We start from the raw sequence: 13,790 nt of genomic DNA, 5'->3' as shown, positions 1-13,790 counted from the left end.
AGACGTCACAATAAACACAATCTCATTAATGACAATACATGAACATGTAAGCTGCAGGAACTGCTCTTTGTACAATGTGTGTGTGTGTGTCTGGTATCTGTGATGGTGTGTTTGTGTGTGTGGCCTTAAACACTATCTGGCTCATTTATGTGCTGTTTATACATCACCATAACAAGTTAGTTGAAGACACAGAACATGAATTCTACAAATAAAAACACAAACTTAATACATCAACATAACAAGTTAGTTGAAGACACGGGACATGAATTCTACAAATAAAAACGCAAACTTTATTCACAGGAGCATAAATTCAGTCTTCGGAGAGTACTATTTACACAGCATGTTTTCTGCAGTACACATTATGCACACAGCATCTCAGTTCTACACTTTGATAGGGAGTAAACGTAAACAGGATCACATTTTTTTTTTTTCTCCACAGGGACAAGTGTTAAAAACATTGGTCTACTTTTCTTACATTTGTGACACCCTGCATATGAAAAAGTGACACACAGATCAACTCTTCTGTTTGACATCATCATCTAACATGTGTTGTGCATTTACTGTAAAAATTTGTAGGGTTCTTAATTGATCGCCCAGCCATCCATCAAACATCACATTTGCACTACTGGATATTAAAGGAATCAGTTCTTTCCCTGTCCTCTTGGGATCATATTGAACATAAGTGCATACTCAAACTTGTTGGATTGAATACGGAGAGAAGTGCTATATTTTACAACGGTGATACATCTATTCACACATTTAAAACCATAGAGGTTTCAAATGGCTAAAGGGGAGATGCTTGTGTGTTACTGTAAAGCGAGATATTTTTGCGAATTGAAGCTGATAGAATTTTTCGCAAATCACCATTGGCATTCAATCCACATAATTTCGCCACAAACTTTCATGTGAACTTTAATTTTGCAAATATTGGCTACCGCAAAATTCACGAAATTGAAAGCACATGAACATTTCTGATTTTACAGTACATGCATCTCCATGGCAATCAACATTCTCTAACCAGTAATGCTTTGTCAATATTCGGGGAGCCTCCAATAGAATCAGGGAGACACACGAGCTGTGAATACAACGTGCACACCCATACCTGAATCACAGAGAGTTTAACCCATTGAGGATGAGTCCTGAGTATATTCGGGCGAGTGTCTATGGGAAATGTGTGTTGTATGTAGCAAAATCAGCCCTTCCTCAACGGGTTCAAAAACTTTCATGAGTTCAAACAAGTAAAGTGACCTCTTTTGAAATAAATCAAACCTGTCTATAGTGACCACCCAAGGGAGATGAAAAAAGTGGCCGCTATAGGCAGGTGGTCGCTAAAACAGGTTTGACTTTATTAGTTTTCAAAGGGAATAACAAGTGCAGTGGAAGCTCAGTTCTTACAGAGGTGCCTCTAACCGAGGGGACCAGAAGAAAGAACTTGTGACATCATGCATTCTCTGCTATCAGATCTCCCTATACCAGGTTACATTATCACACACTTCATAGAAGTTAAACCCCCATACAGGTCATCTGCCATCTAGTATTTGACTGTTTACATCAGTCACTCATAGTACATGAGTTAATATATTAAACAAACAAAAGTCATGCAATATGATTGGATGATATGAGAACTGAACGTATTATGACCACTGACTAGTATGTGGCCAAACATGGATCAGATCAAATTATTTCATAAATGTATTGAGCACAGTCTTCTGTGTTCTGATAAAGGTAATTAAGCTACAAATTGTATTGAACCTTGCTTTCCAAGGTTTACTGATACATGTGTGAAGAATGTGATGGGCGTCCATGTGTCAAGATTACAAACTCATCTTTATGATAAATTCCATTCAACCAAGTAACCAATTCAACCAATTTTCCATGTGTACGAAAAAAAAAGTCTTCTCTTGTAAACACTATGTAGCAACCACCATAATTTTGTGAGCCAAGCAAATTCTTCATATCTAGATTTGTTGTTATAAACATGACTTTGGTCCTTATACCAAGATAACAATAGAGCATGATGTAGTGGGGTACAACAAAACCAATAAAACAACCTCTGTGTTCAAATGAACTACAAAATGCATTTTACCAGAAGACTAATAAATGGATCAATATTGTTGGTGTATGTGGTCACATCTTTTCATATGATATCAAACTGGTGATCCCTTTGAATGCATCATATTGGATTATGTGCTATTTTATCAGAGTTTTGGTACATACCCATACTCACTTCACAGTGAGAAAAATGATGCTCATGTAAAGGATTTATTGCTCATCAGTTTGCTTCTAGGGATAACCTGAACCTGACAAGAGGGCACTAGATTGTAACAAAGCCATGATGAACTAAATTTTCAAAATGAAAAAAACAAACAAACAAAAAACAGATATACCCATATGATCAAACATATCTTTCTTACTATCAAATCGGATGGAAAAGAAAGATGAGGGAAAAAGTACATATAATCAATCATTAAGTTTATAAATTTACTACAATCTTACTACCATTTCAAAATAATTCATTGAAAGATATTTCATAAAGAACCATAGAAAAGGTTTTCAAATTGTTAAGAAGTGTGGAGACATTGGCATTGGGCAGATGAGCTTTTGTATATTTTCCTTTTCTACTACTGGGTAAAAACCTTAGCGACTGCATCCTCAATACTGGTTTTACAATTTTAAAACAGTCCACAATTCCTAGCTGGGTTTTACTTTGAGGTGTCTGATACTCCGGTGCCCATCCGCTGGGGGTCCTGTGATGGGTAATGGACAGCAGGTGCCTTCCCACTCCCCTGCTGAGACCGCTGGGGAGGGGGTATAACCGGTGGAGGAGGAAGGGGCATTCTGTGTCGCATGTGTGGTGGAGGGGGAGGGGGCGGTCCATCTCGTCTTCCAAAGTTGGGCGGGGGAGGGAACCGGGGCATCCTTGGTGGGGGCACTCCTGGAGGCGGAGGGGGGAATCTGCCCCTGTTACCCAGGTGGTGCATGTGGTGAGGTGGAGGAGGTAATCTGGGGGGAGGGGGCATGCCCATGCCAAACGCTGAATGAGGGGGCCTGAATTGAGCGTGCGGGTCTGGGTTTGCCATCGGAGGAGGAGGCAGCATTGGAGGAGGGAATGGTGCTCCACCCTGCTCTGGATTCACAGGTGGCGGCGGCAAAACTGCAAGACAGAGGAAAAAAGTAATGCTGAAAGTTACAGGAACAATGAGTTATCATGGTCATCACGTCAAGCACAGGAAAGCCAGTTTGAAAAGGGAAAAAAAAGGGCTTTTCTGAGATGTTTGTGAACAAAATCTGCAGTGACTTGTCTCAACCATTCTCTGACACTACTTACAAACTCTGGTCTTTTTCTTGAGTCTTTGATCAACTATTCAGACCTGATCATTACAAAAATCTCTCTACATCTGTGATATTGTTAGATATAGAACAGCTATGTTTTCACTAGATTCCTGTAGCAAGAGCTTGGGGATCAATCATCTACTCTATATAATAAACTTTGCTTGGAGGTACATATGAAAAGTGACTGATGGCTTACACTAAGCGTTATCATGTTGTTAGTGACTTCAAGGATTTCAACATTAGGATGTTTCTTTGGATTAAGTAGCTTGAGAAGAAAAGAAATTCAGTGCTTACCTCCTGGGAGCCCAGGGACGGGTTCATAGGATGGCTCCTTGGACCCTTCCTCTTCTTTCTTACTGGAGCCCTGCTGTGCCTGCGGCTTACCCCACTTGACATTTAACCTTCGACCCTTGATGATGAGTTTCTGGAAGGAGCCCTCCGCTGCCAGCTCTGTGGCAGGTCGTGTGGTGAAGGTGACAAAGGCGCACTGCTGTTTGGGAACGACGTTGATGCTGCGTAGCTCACCAAATTGATAGAAATGGCTCCTGCGACAAGATGAAGACAAAAACAATGCTTAATGTCAAACTTTGGAAGCATCTGTACAAATGATTGACAGATTATCCACACATGTACATGGCCAACTGTGACACAGAAGTTAATCTCAGGGCTCTTGTGCCTCCATCTCATTCCTCATTTTGGAATTGAGATACAATAATCATCTAAAAAAAAAAAATTAACGTAAAGGGAACAATGTATTTGTGCAAATGATAAAAAACTAAAACTAAAATATCTACTTGCTAGATGAAAATGGTGAGACAATCTCCTTTTGTTTACCATTTGATCGTGAGACACATGCAAATTATCATCTCTCAACAGTCATTGTAATATCACTGCCACTACCTTTTTTTTATTCATAATATGAAAAAAATTCCACAAGTCTGAGGTTAAAACAGATCAATAATATCATAAGACTACAAGGACATTTTATTACTTTCTAACACCAGCTATCAGCTACCACCCCCCCCCCAACACATGGATTTGTGGACAACTTAATAAAAAAAAAAAAAAAAATAGATTCACACCCTTTAAAAGAAATACTGGTTTTGATCTCTTGACACATCCAACGATGAAAAGATCACTACACAACATGACATAGAACTACCATAACTTCAGTTTCATTTGCTTTACTTTCACTTACCACAGGGTATATCTAGATGGGAGTATGGGATATACTCTATACGCCATATATCTAGCGGGTCAGATTTTTCATATATTGGGGCTTATCGACAATTTCGCAAGTGGGGAGTACAGTCCTGAATGAAGACATGTATGTGCGCACATCACATTCATGTCAGGATCAGACTTACTATTTTTGCATGTTTCACGAATAGCACCCAACTTGCGAAATTCATAAAAATAAAAACCTCGCAAGATATTCTGCGTAAGCAGTAAATAGAGACATTTGAGGAGCTTACTTGAGGTCTTCCTCTGTAACCTTGTCCCCCAGACCTCCTACATAGAGCGTGGTGATACTCCTGTCCTCCGGTGGATCCAGCTTGGGCATTGCTGCTGCCCGCCTCATCAGCTTGTCTGCCACTGGGTCATCTACACCATAGAAACGGTCCTTGATGTTCTGGTCAGCCAGGGGATCATCTGGGTCAGTTGGCTTTTCATGTCTGCAAAGAAAAGAGACCACAGCAAATTTACAGTACAAGAACAGAATTGGAATATCTGCAAAAGACTGATGCATATCCTAATGACTGGTATGGAAAGCTCCAAACTTATTTTTGTTTTTGCTGCCAATGTAATTTTATGTCACAAAGGCATTTCTACAATTATGAAATTCTTGCTAATTATCAAGAACATGTACAGCATGGTTCCTCATTACCATATCTCTATCACATCACAGGACCTTGTGAATAACACACAACAAAGTGTTAGGAAGCCTCTCCCATGGTTATAACCTTCAATAGATATGTTCATTTAATCTCTAAAGACATCCACATTATCAAGCATCTGTACATGTTTATGCACAACTCAAGACTTATGAAGAGATATAACTGTGGCTATATAGCGTCTCTTTAACCTGTTAATGACAGGCTGATTTTACTGCAACCTGCATTTCCCGTAGACCCCTGCCTAGTCCTCAACAGGTTAAGTAAAACAAACTATCTCACCTGTAAGGACACTCTTCTCCTCGCTTGCACTCTCCTTTGACCCAGAAGGAGCATATGTGGGGTCTATTTCTCTTGTAGTAGGGTGTGGTCCGGGCAAGCTTGAGGAGAAGGTCACTTGGTGCCTGGGCCTTGCCCACTGCTCCAGCTGGGTTGTTGCCATCAGCATTGGCTATCTGCAAGATAAAGGGTTGCGTGAAATTGGGCGACTTGACTTGATCGGATTTGGGTTAGGGCTAGGATTAAGTTCAAGATTGGGATTGGGGCTAGGTTCAGGGGAAGGGTCTGGGGGTAATTGCCCAGGGGGTAATTGCCCAGGGGGTAATCACCCTAGACCCGAATTGACATGTGTGTCACTAATACTGTACGAGCTGAAATTTTCACGGTGGTTTTAATTTCGCGAATTTCGCGAATCGCCTTTGAACCGCGAAAATAACTACGCGCGAATAACTAAGTTCAGTTACACCCCCGCAACTGCGAAATTAACAACACGCGTAAAAATATCTGTACGCAAAAATTTCAGCTCGTACAGTATGCTGTCTGTATCAAACCTGTATCAATCTTTGCTAATTTTTGCTATGTTTATTGCAAAGATATTGACAAGGTTTACAAAAGAGGATGGACATGGCACATTATTTTTTTGTTTATTATTTTTTCAGCAGTGAATAGAGTTGCATAAACCTATCATCTCTGAGACCCAAATAAATCACCTCCTATCATACAAAGCAATTATCTTCAGTGTACATGTAACAGTGTCTATATTGGTTTATGAAGTAATCTAATGCACAAAACTCACATTCCAGTGACCGTCCCCTTGCACTTATCACAAGCATAGCAAAATGCAGTACAGAAAGATGTCATCATAGTACAATATTACATTCACACATAGTATACAATTGTATATCATGATGTAGGAACAGGATGAGAAACAATCAACATGGGCATAAAATTCATGATTTTGCACTGATTTGCAAAAGCCTGAACTCACCTTTAGTATTACATTTCCAAATAATGACATATGATGATTACAAACCTACCTCACGTTCAATATTCTGTGAATAATACTCCTTGTTGACATCTGATTTTGGCATCTCATCTTTGATGCTGAGGGCAGCATCACGAACTTGAATTGGCAAACCTATGGTGTGAATAAAATCCAGTAGAATCAGCAGGTGAATGAAACAATCCCAATATCAGCATGAATATTTCATGAGCAAACTGTTAACACTGCACATATGGAATTGTAAATTATTTTTTTCCCTTTTTCTTTTTTTTTCCACATGACCTCACCACGTGTTAAACTTGGCACACAGTGGTTATTCATTGCCTTGATATTCTGTGGTGACTTTCCAGAGTGGTACACAATGTCATTTATGACACTTTGAGTCATAAGATCTTTTATGAAGATACACATTGTAAGAATTTGTGACAATTAATCACATATACACAAACTTGGGGAAAAAATGAAATTTGGTAACCTACATGTAAGTAACATGTTTTTCTGATAAATGTCACCAGTATACAATGCAGCAGCTCCAAAATAGTTTCACTTTTTATTTCATTCTGGAAGACCATGCACTAATATTAACAAGAAATCTGACATTGGTTTCCATACGGAATGTCTTTTAAGCACTTACAAAGAAAGTAGAATACCATATATACCAAGTGTGTAGTCAGATATTCCAACAACTGTACCTTCAAATATATTCACTACAGAACCATGATAACGCTTAAATGTCTATGTGTATATCTTTTCAGTATCATCATAATGTTCACTGATGTTGTATTATGCATTGCATATCTTCTCATACCTTCTATTAAAAACATTACATATCATACAGCATAAGTGAGCATGATCATAGTCCACTACAACCAAAGTATGTACATGTATGCCATACTTCTTACCATATTCTAGATCCAGTAGACATGTCTGGCATACGTTTTTCAGCTTGCTGCACGTTTGACACACTTCAGTCTTCTTGAATCTCATCCGAGCGCCGGGACACCAGCGGAATATGGTGAAAGGACGCTGACATATTTTGCACTCCCTACCATATTTCTCTTTGGTCTGTGAAATAGCATGGTGGGAGAGAAGTAGAAACTTAAAATCTAGATATCAGCTACAATATATCAGCAATGTTGGACAAATTGTATACTCTTCTGAGCCCTTGGATTATTTGGCAACCAAGAATATTTTGAAATGCTGAAAAGTACAACTGCTTGTCAAGTACAGATCAATAAATTATCAACATCAAAAAGAAGACTATAAGTAGATATAATGTATTTCTGGTCAATTTAATAGAGACTAACTGTATAAGTGAAAAACTGAGCAAAGAGAATGGACTTGTTACATATAGATACTGTATCATGAAGCTACAGTAAGTCTCTATCACTTTATCTTCTCTTAAACAGTCTGAACGCTCTGCTCTGGTGGGTCATCTAAGGATGCCCAAAGTAGTCAATGCTTTTATCCTTAAATCACAATCTGACTCAAAGTAAGAAGATTGCTGAATGTGGACCAGAAAATTGTACATGCACATGTCATGTTCTGTTCAAGTCAAGGGTGTATTTTGTGAAATTCATGCTTTCAGGCAAATTGTATTTAAATGTATATGAAAAGTAGTGAAAGTTAATGGGAGAAAACAACTTGTACATATGTAAATGAACAGACTCGCTCTGAAACACAGCAAAATGATACAATCTATAATGCATTTTATGTTTGCAATTATAAAAAAAAAAATGCAAAATTGTTTAGGTTCCTGGAATTAACATTTATATATATATATTATTCATATCTATTCATCTTTGTCAACTGAGATTAGAAGAGTAGTTTACAAAAATGAAACAATAAATAAATTGATGCACTGATACAATCAATAATTTGGTGTACTGATACATTCATTCAAATTCATGGCTTCTTCACTGTTTAATTCACAGAGCTCAGCAATATGTTTTTAATCTACTTCTCTCAAAATTACTTCGGATAGAAACTTCATTCATTCACAATTGGGTGCCAGTTAGGCAACTTTTAGATAAACCTTTGTCGGGATTTCATTGTTATGAACTGCTTTGTGTGGGAATGCACACTGCAAACCAATCTGAAAAATTGCCATGCAGTACTCACCATTCGCACATATGGATTATCTCCCAGGCATGTCTGACAGAGGATGGGAAATTCCTGCGAAAAACAACGAAACATGATCGCATTGGTTTGGCTCTAGAAAAGGCTGTCAAATTAGGCATACCGTAAATATCCTTTTCCCCATTAAATGGAGAAGTACAATGCAGTTTGGGTAAAAGATTTTGGCAAACACCATGCTGAAAGTTCACCTGGGTATGGTGCAGTTACACTGATGAACTCTCTGTAAGTACAAATAGAGAAGTGGGACGGGGCTGACCCCTAAAACACTGTATATACCATGTATCTAGCAAGTCTAATTTGTTTGCGAATTGATACTTCTCTACAATTTTGCGAGTGCTTAAATTCGCAACCGGGGAGTGCAGTAATGAATGGAGATATGCATGCATGCTCGTCGCATTCACGCCGGGATCATGATCACAGTTTCTATATGTTTTGTTGGATTTGCAAATAGCACTTAGCAGTAAGACTTGCAAAATTTGCAGAACTAAAACCCTCATTAAATATATGGCGTATACAGTACTACATCATACTATCATAGCTTGTACTCTGGTTTGTTGGGGGCAAGTTGGTGTCAACATCAATGCTTTTCATCAACTGATTTGGTTCAAATTCACAAGTCACATGAATGATTGAAAATAAGATTTCGTAACAAGTACTTCCTATTGATGATTTTGGTGGAGTTTGAGTTCACAGAATTTGAGATGAAATCCAGATACTGGATCGATACAGTATGAAAGTAGGTCGTACGGTTTGACGGCACGCCATAATTAAAGCAAGTGGCCCTTGATTCGACAGGGTTCCATGAATAGAACACTCTTACAAATAAAAATTCACTGAAATTCATGAAAAAAAAAATGGCGCATATCAAGTGCAAAATTCAAACTATGCAACTACCTCCACACGTGTTCTGAAGAGCACAACAGTGGGCCACGTCGCCGGACACCCGAAATCATTGTCGCAACCCTCCCGGGTCAACTCGCATAAGCAGTTCAACGGGTAAGTAACGGGTAAGTAAAGTTGCACGGCAACACATAGTAGACTCGTTTCATTCAAAGTTTCGAAGTTACAGTGTATAACACGTGTACTAGTCCGTTTATCTGCATTGAATCTGTACAGCGTGTATACCTACAGTCATGATGGCAGCTGTTTCTGAGATAACTTGAGCGTTTACGCAATATTTATATTTTGCATTCCACCCGTGCCAGAATATGCGGTATCACCATGGTTCGTCAACGTGTTGTGTATGCGTTGAATCTCTCGCACAGCGTGTGGAGTGCTTGGAGTACTGCGCTCTCGTAGTGCGATACCGTGCGATGTAGGGTTGGGGGTACCACGTATCGACACCCTAAGGATCTGTAGCTTGTTATTCTAAAAATATAACATAAATCCGCCTAATTCTTACCTCAAATATGCCATAAATACTGCAGTTTTGAATGTCGTGACCGTCTCGTTGATTATGAATCTCCGTTTTAAAATAGCGCAATTTTAGTGCGTGCGTTCCGTTTTCTTCGCGCAGCTAAAAAGGGAACCTTGCGATCGGCACCCCCTCTCCTCCATAGGTATACACGTGAATTTCACAGCATAGGTAATACACGTGAATTTCACAGGCCATAGGTAATACACGTGAATTTCACAGCCATGCGTCGTTACTGATCGGATGTGTAATTTTTAGCTTGGTTTGTTTGAGTTTGATTTTCGTTTTTCGTTTTTATTGTTTTTATAGCTAATGACACTTAATCCCGCGCGTACTTTTTCGTTCTATACGCAAACAGCCATGATACGCAGGGTGTCGATTGGAAGGTGCCCTGTCGATAGGTGCTAAGGTGGTGCCCCAACCATACTATGTAGAACAACTATACAGTTTCGCCCGCGCGTGGCACGCGAGCTAATACGTTCACATAGGCAGGGCGAGCGCACGGGGCGGTATGTCGCGAATGTTGAACCACGGTCAACCGGTGCCGAACAATGGTCACAGGCGTTTGAACGATGGTTGCAGTGCAATTGCAAGCGTATGGATCATGCACGCTATTTTGATTCCGCAACTTAAGATGTCGATGCAAGGGCCACTTGCTTTAAAGTCTTTTCTTTCCATTTGTTTTAAAAACTTTTTTTAAAAACTTGTTTTAAAAACTTGTTTTAAAAACTTGTTTTAAAAACTTTTGTCTCATCTCTCCACATACTCTCTGCCTGCTCGGTGCTCCGTTTTTGTTTTTTTTTTCACAGTTGCAGAGAGGAGATCTGATCAAGATCATCATGATCATAAGGCATCTTAAATTTTAAGCCAAAGTGTTCTTGTCTTTCCAGCCATGCAACACTCCAACAGATAGAATCCCAACTTACTTGTTATATTTCTAGTAATATTTTAATTTACTCAGACCTATTCGAACTTCTCCATCCAGGCGATCTCTAACGTTAAACGGGGAGTGTGACATGCCAACAGTACAACACAATATGCTAGGGGTTGGACTGAGCACTTGACAACGACACAACTCTTTTTAGATACTTCCACATCAAAACACGACTTACATACTTGACTTTCCTACAGTACAAAACAAAACAAAGAGTACTTGATAGAATGAAAGATTCCTCAGAATTAAAGACGGTAACACTCACTGACTCTTCCCAGTTTAATCGATTGTAAGTATTCGCACTCTTGCTAACCGCCATGGCTCTTCGTGTGTGCACATGTAATATAGGCTGCGCGTCGTCGCGATGATTCAACCATACAGTTCTGCACAGGGGAGATCATAACGCGGTGTACACGAATACAAGCCGTAAGCCAAGCGTCTTGCATCCCACTTGCACAACGCCCTCTGAGGCCACGCTTTGCACCACACTTTGTGCGTAGTCTGCTTATCATTACACGCCGCTAGTATTTGCAGGAAAAACGTGAGTGAGATGCGAGAGGGAGGAGCTCATATTGCTTGGAGTAGTGCAGTACTAGTGGGGCAGGCGGCCGGATCGACATCGGATCGACAAACGGAATGCATCAGATGTATGAGCAACAAGCGGCGGCGGACTGAAATTTGATCACTCCTGTTTCATTGGACACGAATCTACCGTATATTTATATTGGTCACTGATGGTCACATTTTCGTTGCAACAAACAGCCACTGCCACTTGGAGCATCCTTATCTGGTAGTGGTAAGTCGGTTAGAACCTATTGCAGTTCCTCTGAATTAAAAAGATGATGCATCGAGTGGAGCATGGCTTTTTTTTTTTTTTTTTTTTTTTTTTTTTTAACAGGACAAGGCATCATCTCATCACAACCGCGTTGCAGAGAACCAGCCATTGTCGGCACATGAATAGGCTCTAAAGCGCCGCACAAGTCAAAAGAACCAGGCATGAATGCCTGCAGCTGCACAGGTTGAGATGGATGTGTGCCTCCATAAATTTCTGTATCGAATAAATTATGCTCTCCATTAATTGGCATGCCTGATAGTATACAGTATAGTAAGACTGATGATAGGTACGTAAGCTAGTCTAGAACTGATCCATAATGTACAACGTCAAGAGTTTGTAGAAAGCTTGATAATTAGACATTCTATACCTGCCCATGCTGTATGTTGCCAAAACTTAGGAACCTGCAGACTTCAACTCTCCCACTTTCGACGGGAGATCTCCCACCGAAAGCCCATTTTTGCAAAATCTCCTGTTCTCCCGCTTGAGATTTTATTTCTCCCACCCTGGCTCTGTGTCTCCCGTTGGAAAGGATTTCTTACTTATTGCCATCGTGTGTTGAAAAATAAGCCTTTGATAGCACGAGAGAGGATCTAGAACCCAAGAGGCCGCAAGGAACTTTAGTGCGCTTCACGCACATCAACTTGGAGTCTCCCGTTTGCTAGGGGTTTCAGGCGGGAGACTCTCCAGATCAGAAGGTGCTTGGGGTTGGAGTCTCTGAACCTGTGTAGTGAAAATATTGATGGTATTAACTGGGCCCAGTCATGATGATTTACTTTTAATCAACCACCTAAACAAACCAAGTTAAAAGAGTAAAATGAAAAAAAAAAGTATGCAGAAAACTATTATAAAATTATATACACCGCCCAGTCGCTGTAAAAACCTGTCGCTTTTTAACAGCGACTGGGCTGTGTATAGTTGGCAGAAAACCAGACATCTCATGTAGTTGAAACTATAAGTATCACTTCACTATCAAGTATGAGGAAACCTAAGAATAAGATGAGAACCAAATACCGATACTCAAACAGATTACAAGATATCATAACCTTTAACTCAGATCAGTGTCAGTAGGACATCCAGGGCAGAAGAAATATATTGTCTAATCGCTCTAGCCTATAGACCTACTTGTTTGTTTCATAAGAAGTCGGTGTCAGAACTTAATGAAATGCATCATTTTCTTTTGAATGTTCATAACACTAACAAGAAAGTGAGTTCTAGCAGGGCCTAAACTGGAGTAAATATATTCTGTGAAAATGATTTGAAGAGACTTACCAATATTGAGTTTGTTAATTATTCTGTTAATTTTGTTTTCTTTTTGTAGTTAATGGGAGTGAAAGAATCATTTCGGGAATCAATACTGAAGTAACATGGCTTGAAAGTATGGCTATTTTTAGATACCCAGAAGAAGGCTTATTTAGTTACTTCTTGATTGTTCTTCCATTTTAACTATCAGAACTGTCATATTCCATGTCTCTGGTATATGATTCATTTGCTTCAATGTGGGATTGCATGATTTATAATCAAGCCCATACAAAAGGTGCCAGTTGGTTATTGCCTAGACTATATAAAACAAGCATTTGTGTAGAGAAGATTCTTTTTCTTAGCAGTAATCTTTCAGCCATGTGCATCAGATGCCAGTTTTATGAATTTTTGTTCAACTTCAATTAATTGATAAAATAAGATGGGGGTATTCAGTACTTAATCTAAAGAAATTTTGGAAACTTAATGAAAGTTGTGATAGGCCTTCTGATTTGGGGACTTTCCTTGCATTATGTAACCTCTTTTGTTTGCTAAAATGTTTACTCTTTTATTCTAATTCAGATGGTATTATTTTGAAATTTGGTTCTTTTTATTATTATGAACCTTGCATCCACTGAAATAGGATTTTGCATTGGAAGAATCAACTTTATGATTTATGATTTTTGTGTTTCTTCAACTAAATACTTTAAAATGAATTCCAT

At 39.2% G+C, this 13,790-nt stretch overlaps 1 protein-coding gene across 1 annotated transcript; it reads right to left on the bottom strand.

Annotated features, from left to right (window-relative positions):
- Window positions 1-267: 267 nt before the first annotated feature.
- On the bottom strand, window positions 268-11,321 carry LOC140228736 (pre-mRNA-splicing factor RBM22-like). The gene is made up of 8 exons (XM_072309017.1): window positions 11,263-11,321; window positions 8,632-8,685; window positions 7,413-7,575; window positions 6,545-6,645; window positions 5,511-5,683; window positions 4,809-5,009; window positions 3,628-3,878; window positions 268-3,154 (listed from the first exon to the last, which is right to left on the bottom strand). Exons 1-8 carry the CDS (start codon window positions 11,314-11,316, stop codon window positions 2,703-2,705), a joined length of 1,449 nt encoding a protein of 482 aa, XP_072165118.1. The 5' UTR covers window positions 11,317-11,321; the 3' UTR covers window positions 268-2,702.
- Window positions 11,322-13,790: the final 2,469 nt, after the last annotated feature.

The sequence above is a fragment of the Diadema setosum genome, chromosome 5 (assembly GCF_964275005.1).
Source record: "Diadema setosum chromosome 5, eeDiaSeto1, whole genome shotgun sequence".
In the NCBI taxonomy this organism is placed as follows: Eukaryota; Metazoa; Echinodermata; class Echinoidea; order Diadematoida; family Diadematidae; genus Diadema; species Diadema setosum.
This window is presented reverse-complemented; position numbering and strand designations above follow the sequence as displayed.

Excerpts from the sequence above, each read along its gene's own strand:
- LOC140228736 (XM_072309017.1), bottom strand. The coding sequence starts at position 11,316 with ATGGCGGTTAGCAAGAGTGCGAATACTTACAATCGATTAAACTGGGAA. Across the intron at positions 5,684-6,544 it reads CACAGAATATTGAACGTGAG|ATAGCCAATGCTGATGGCAA; the intron begins GTAGGTTTGTAA and ends TTTATCTTGCAG. Across the intron at positions 3,879-4,808 it reads GTTACAGAGGAAGACCTCAA|GAGCCATTTCTATCAATTTG; the intron begins GTAAGCTCCTCA and ends ATCTTGTCGCAG.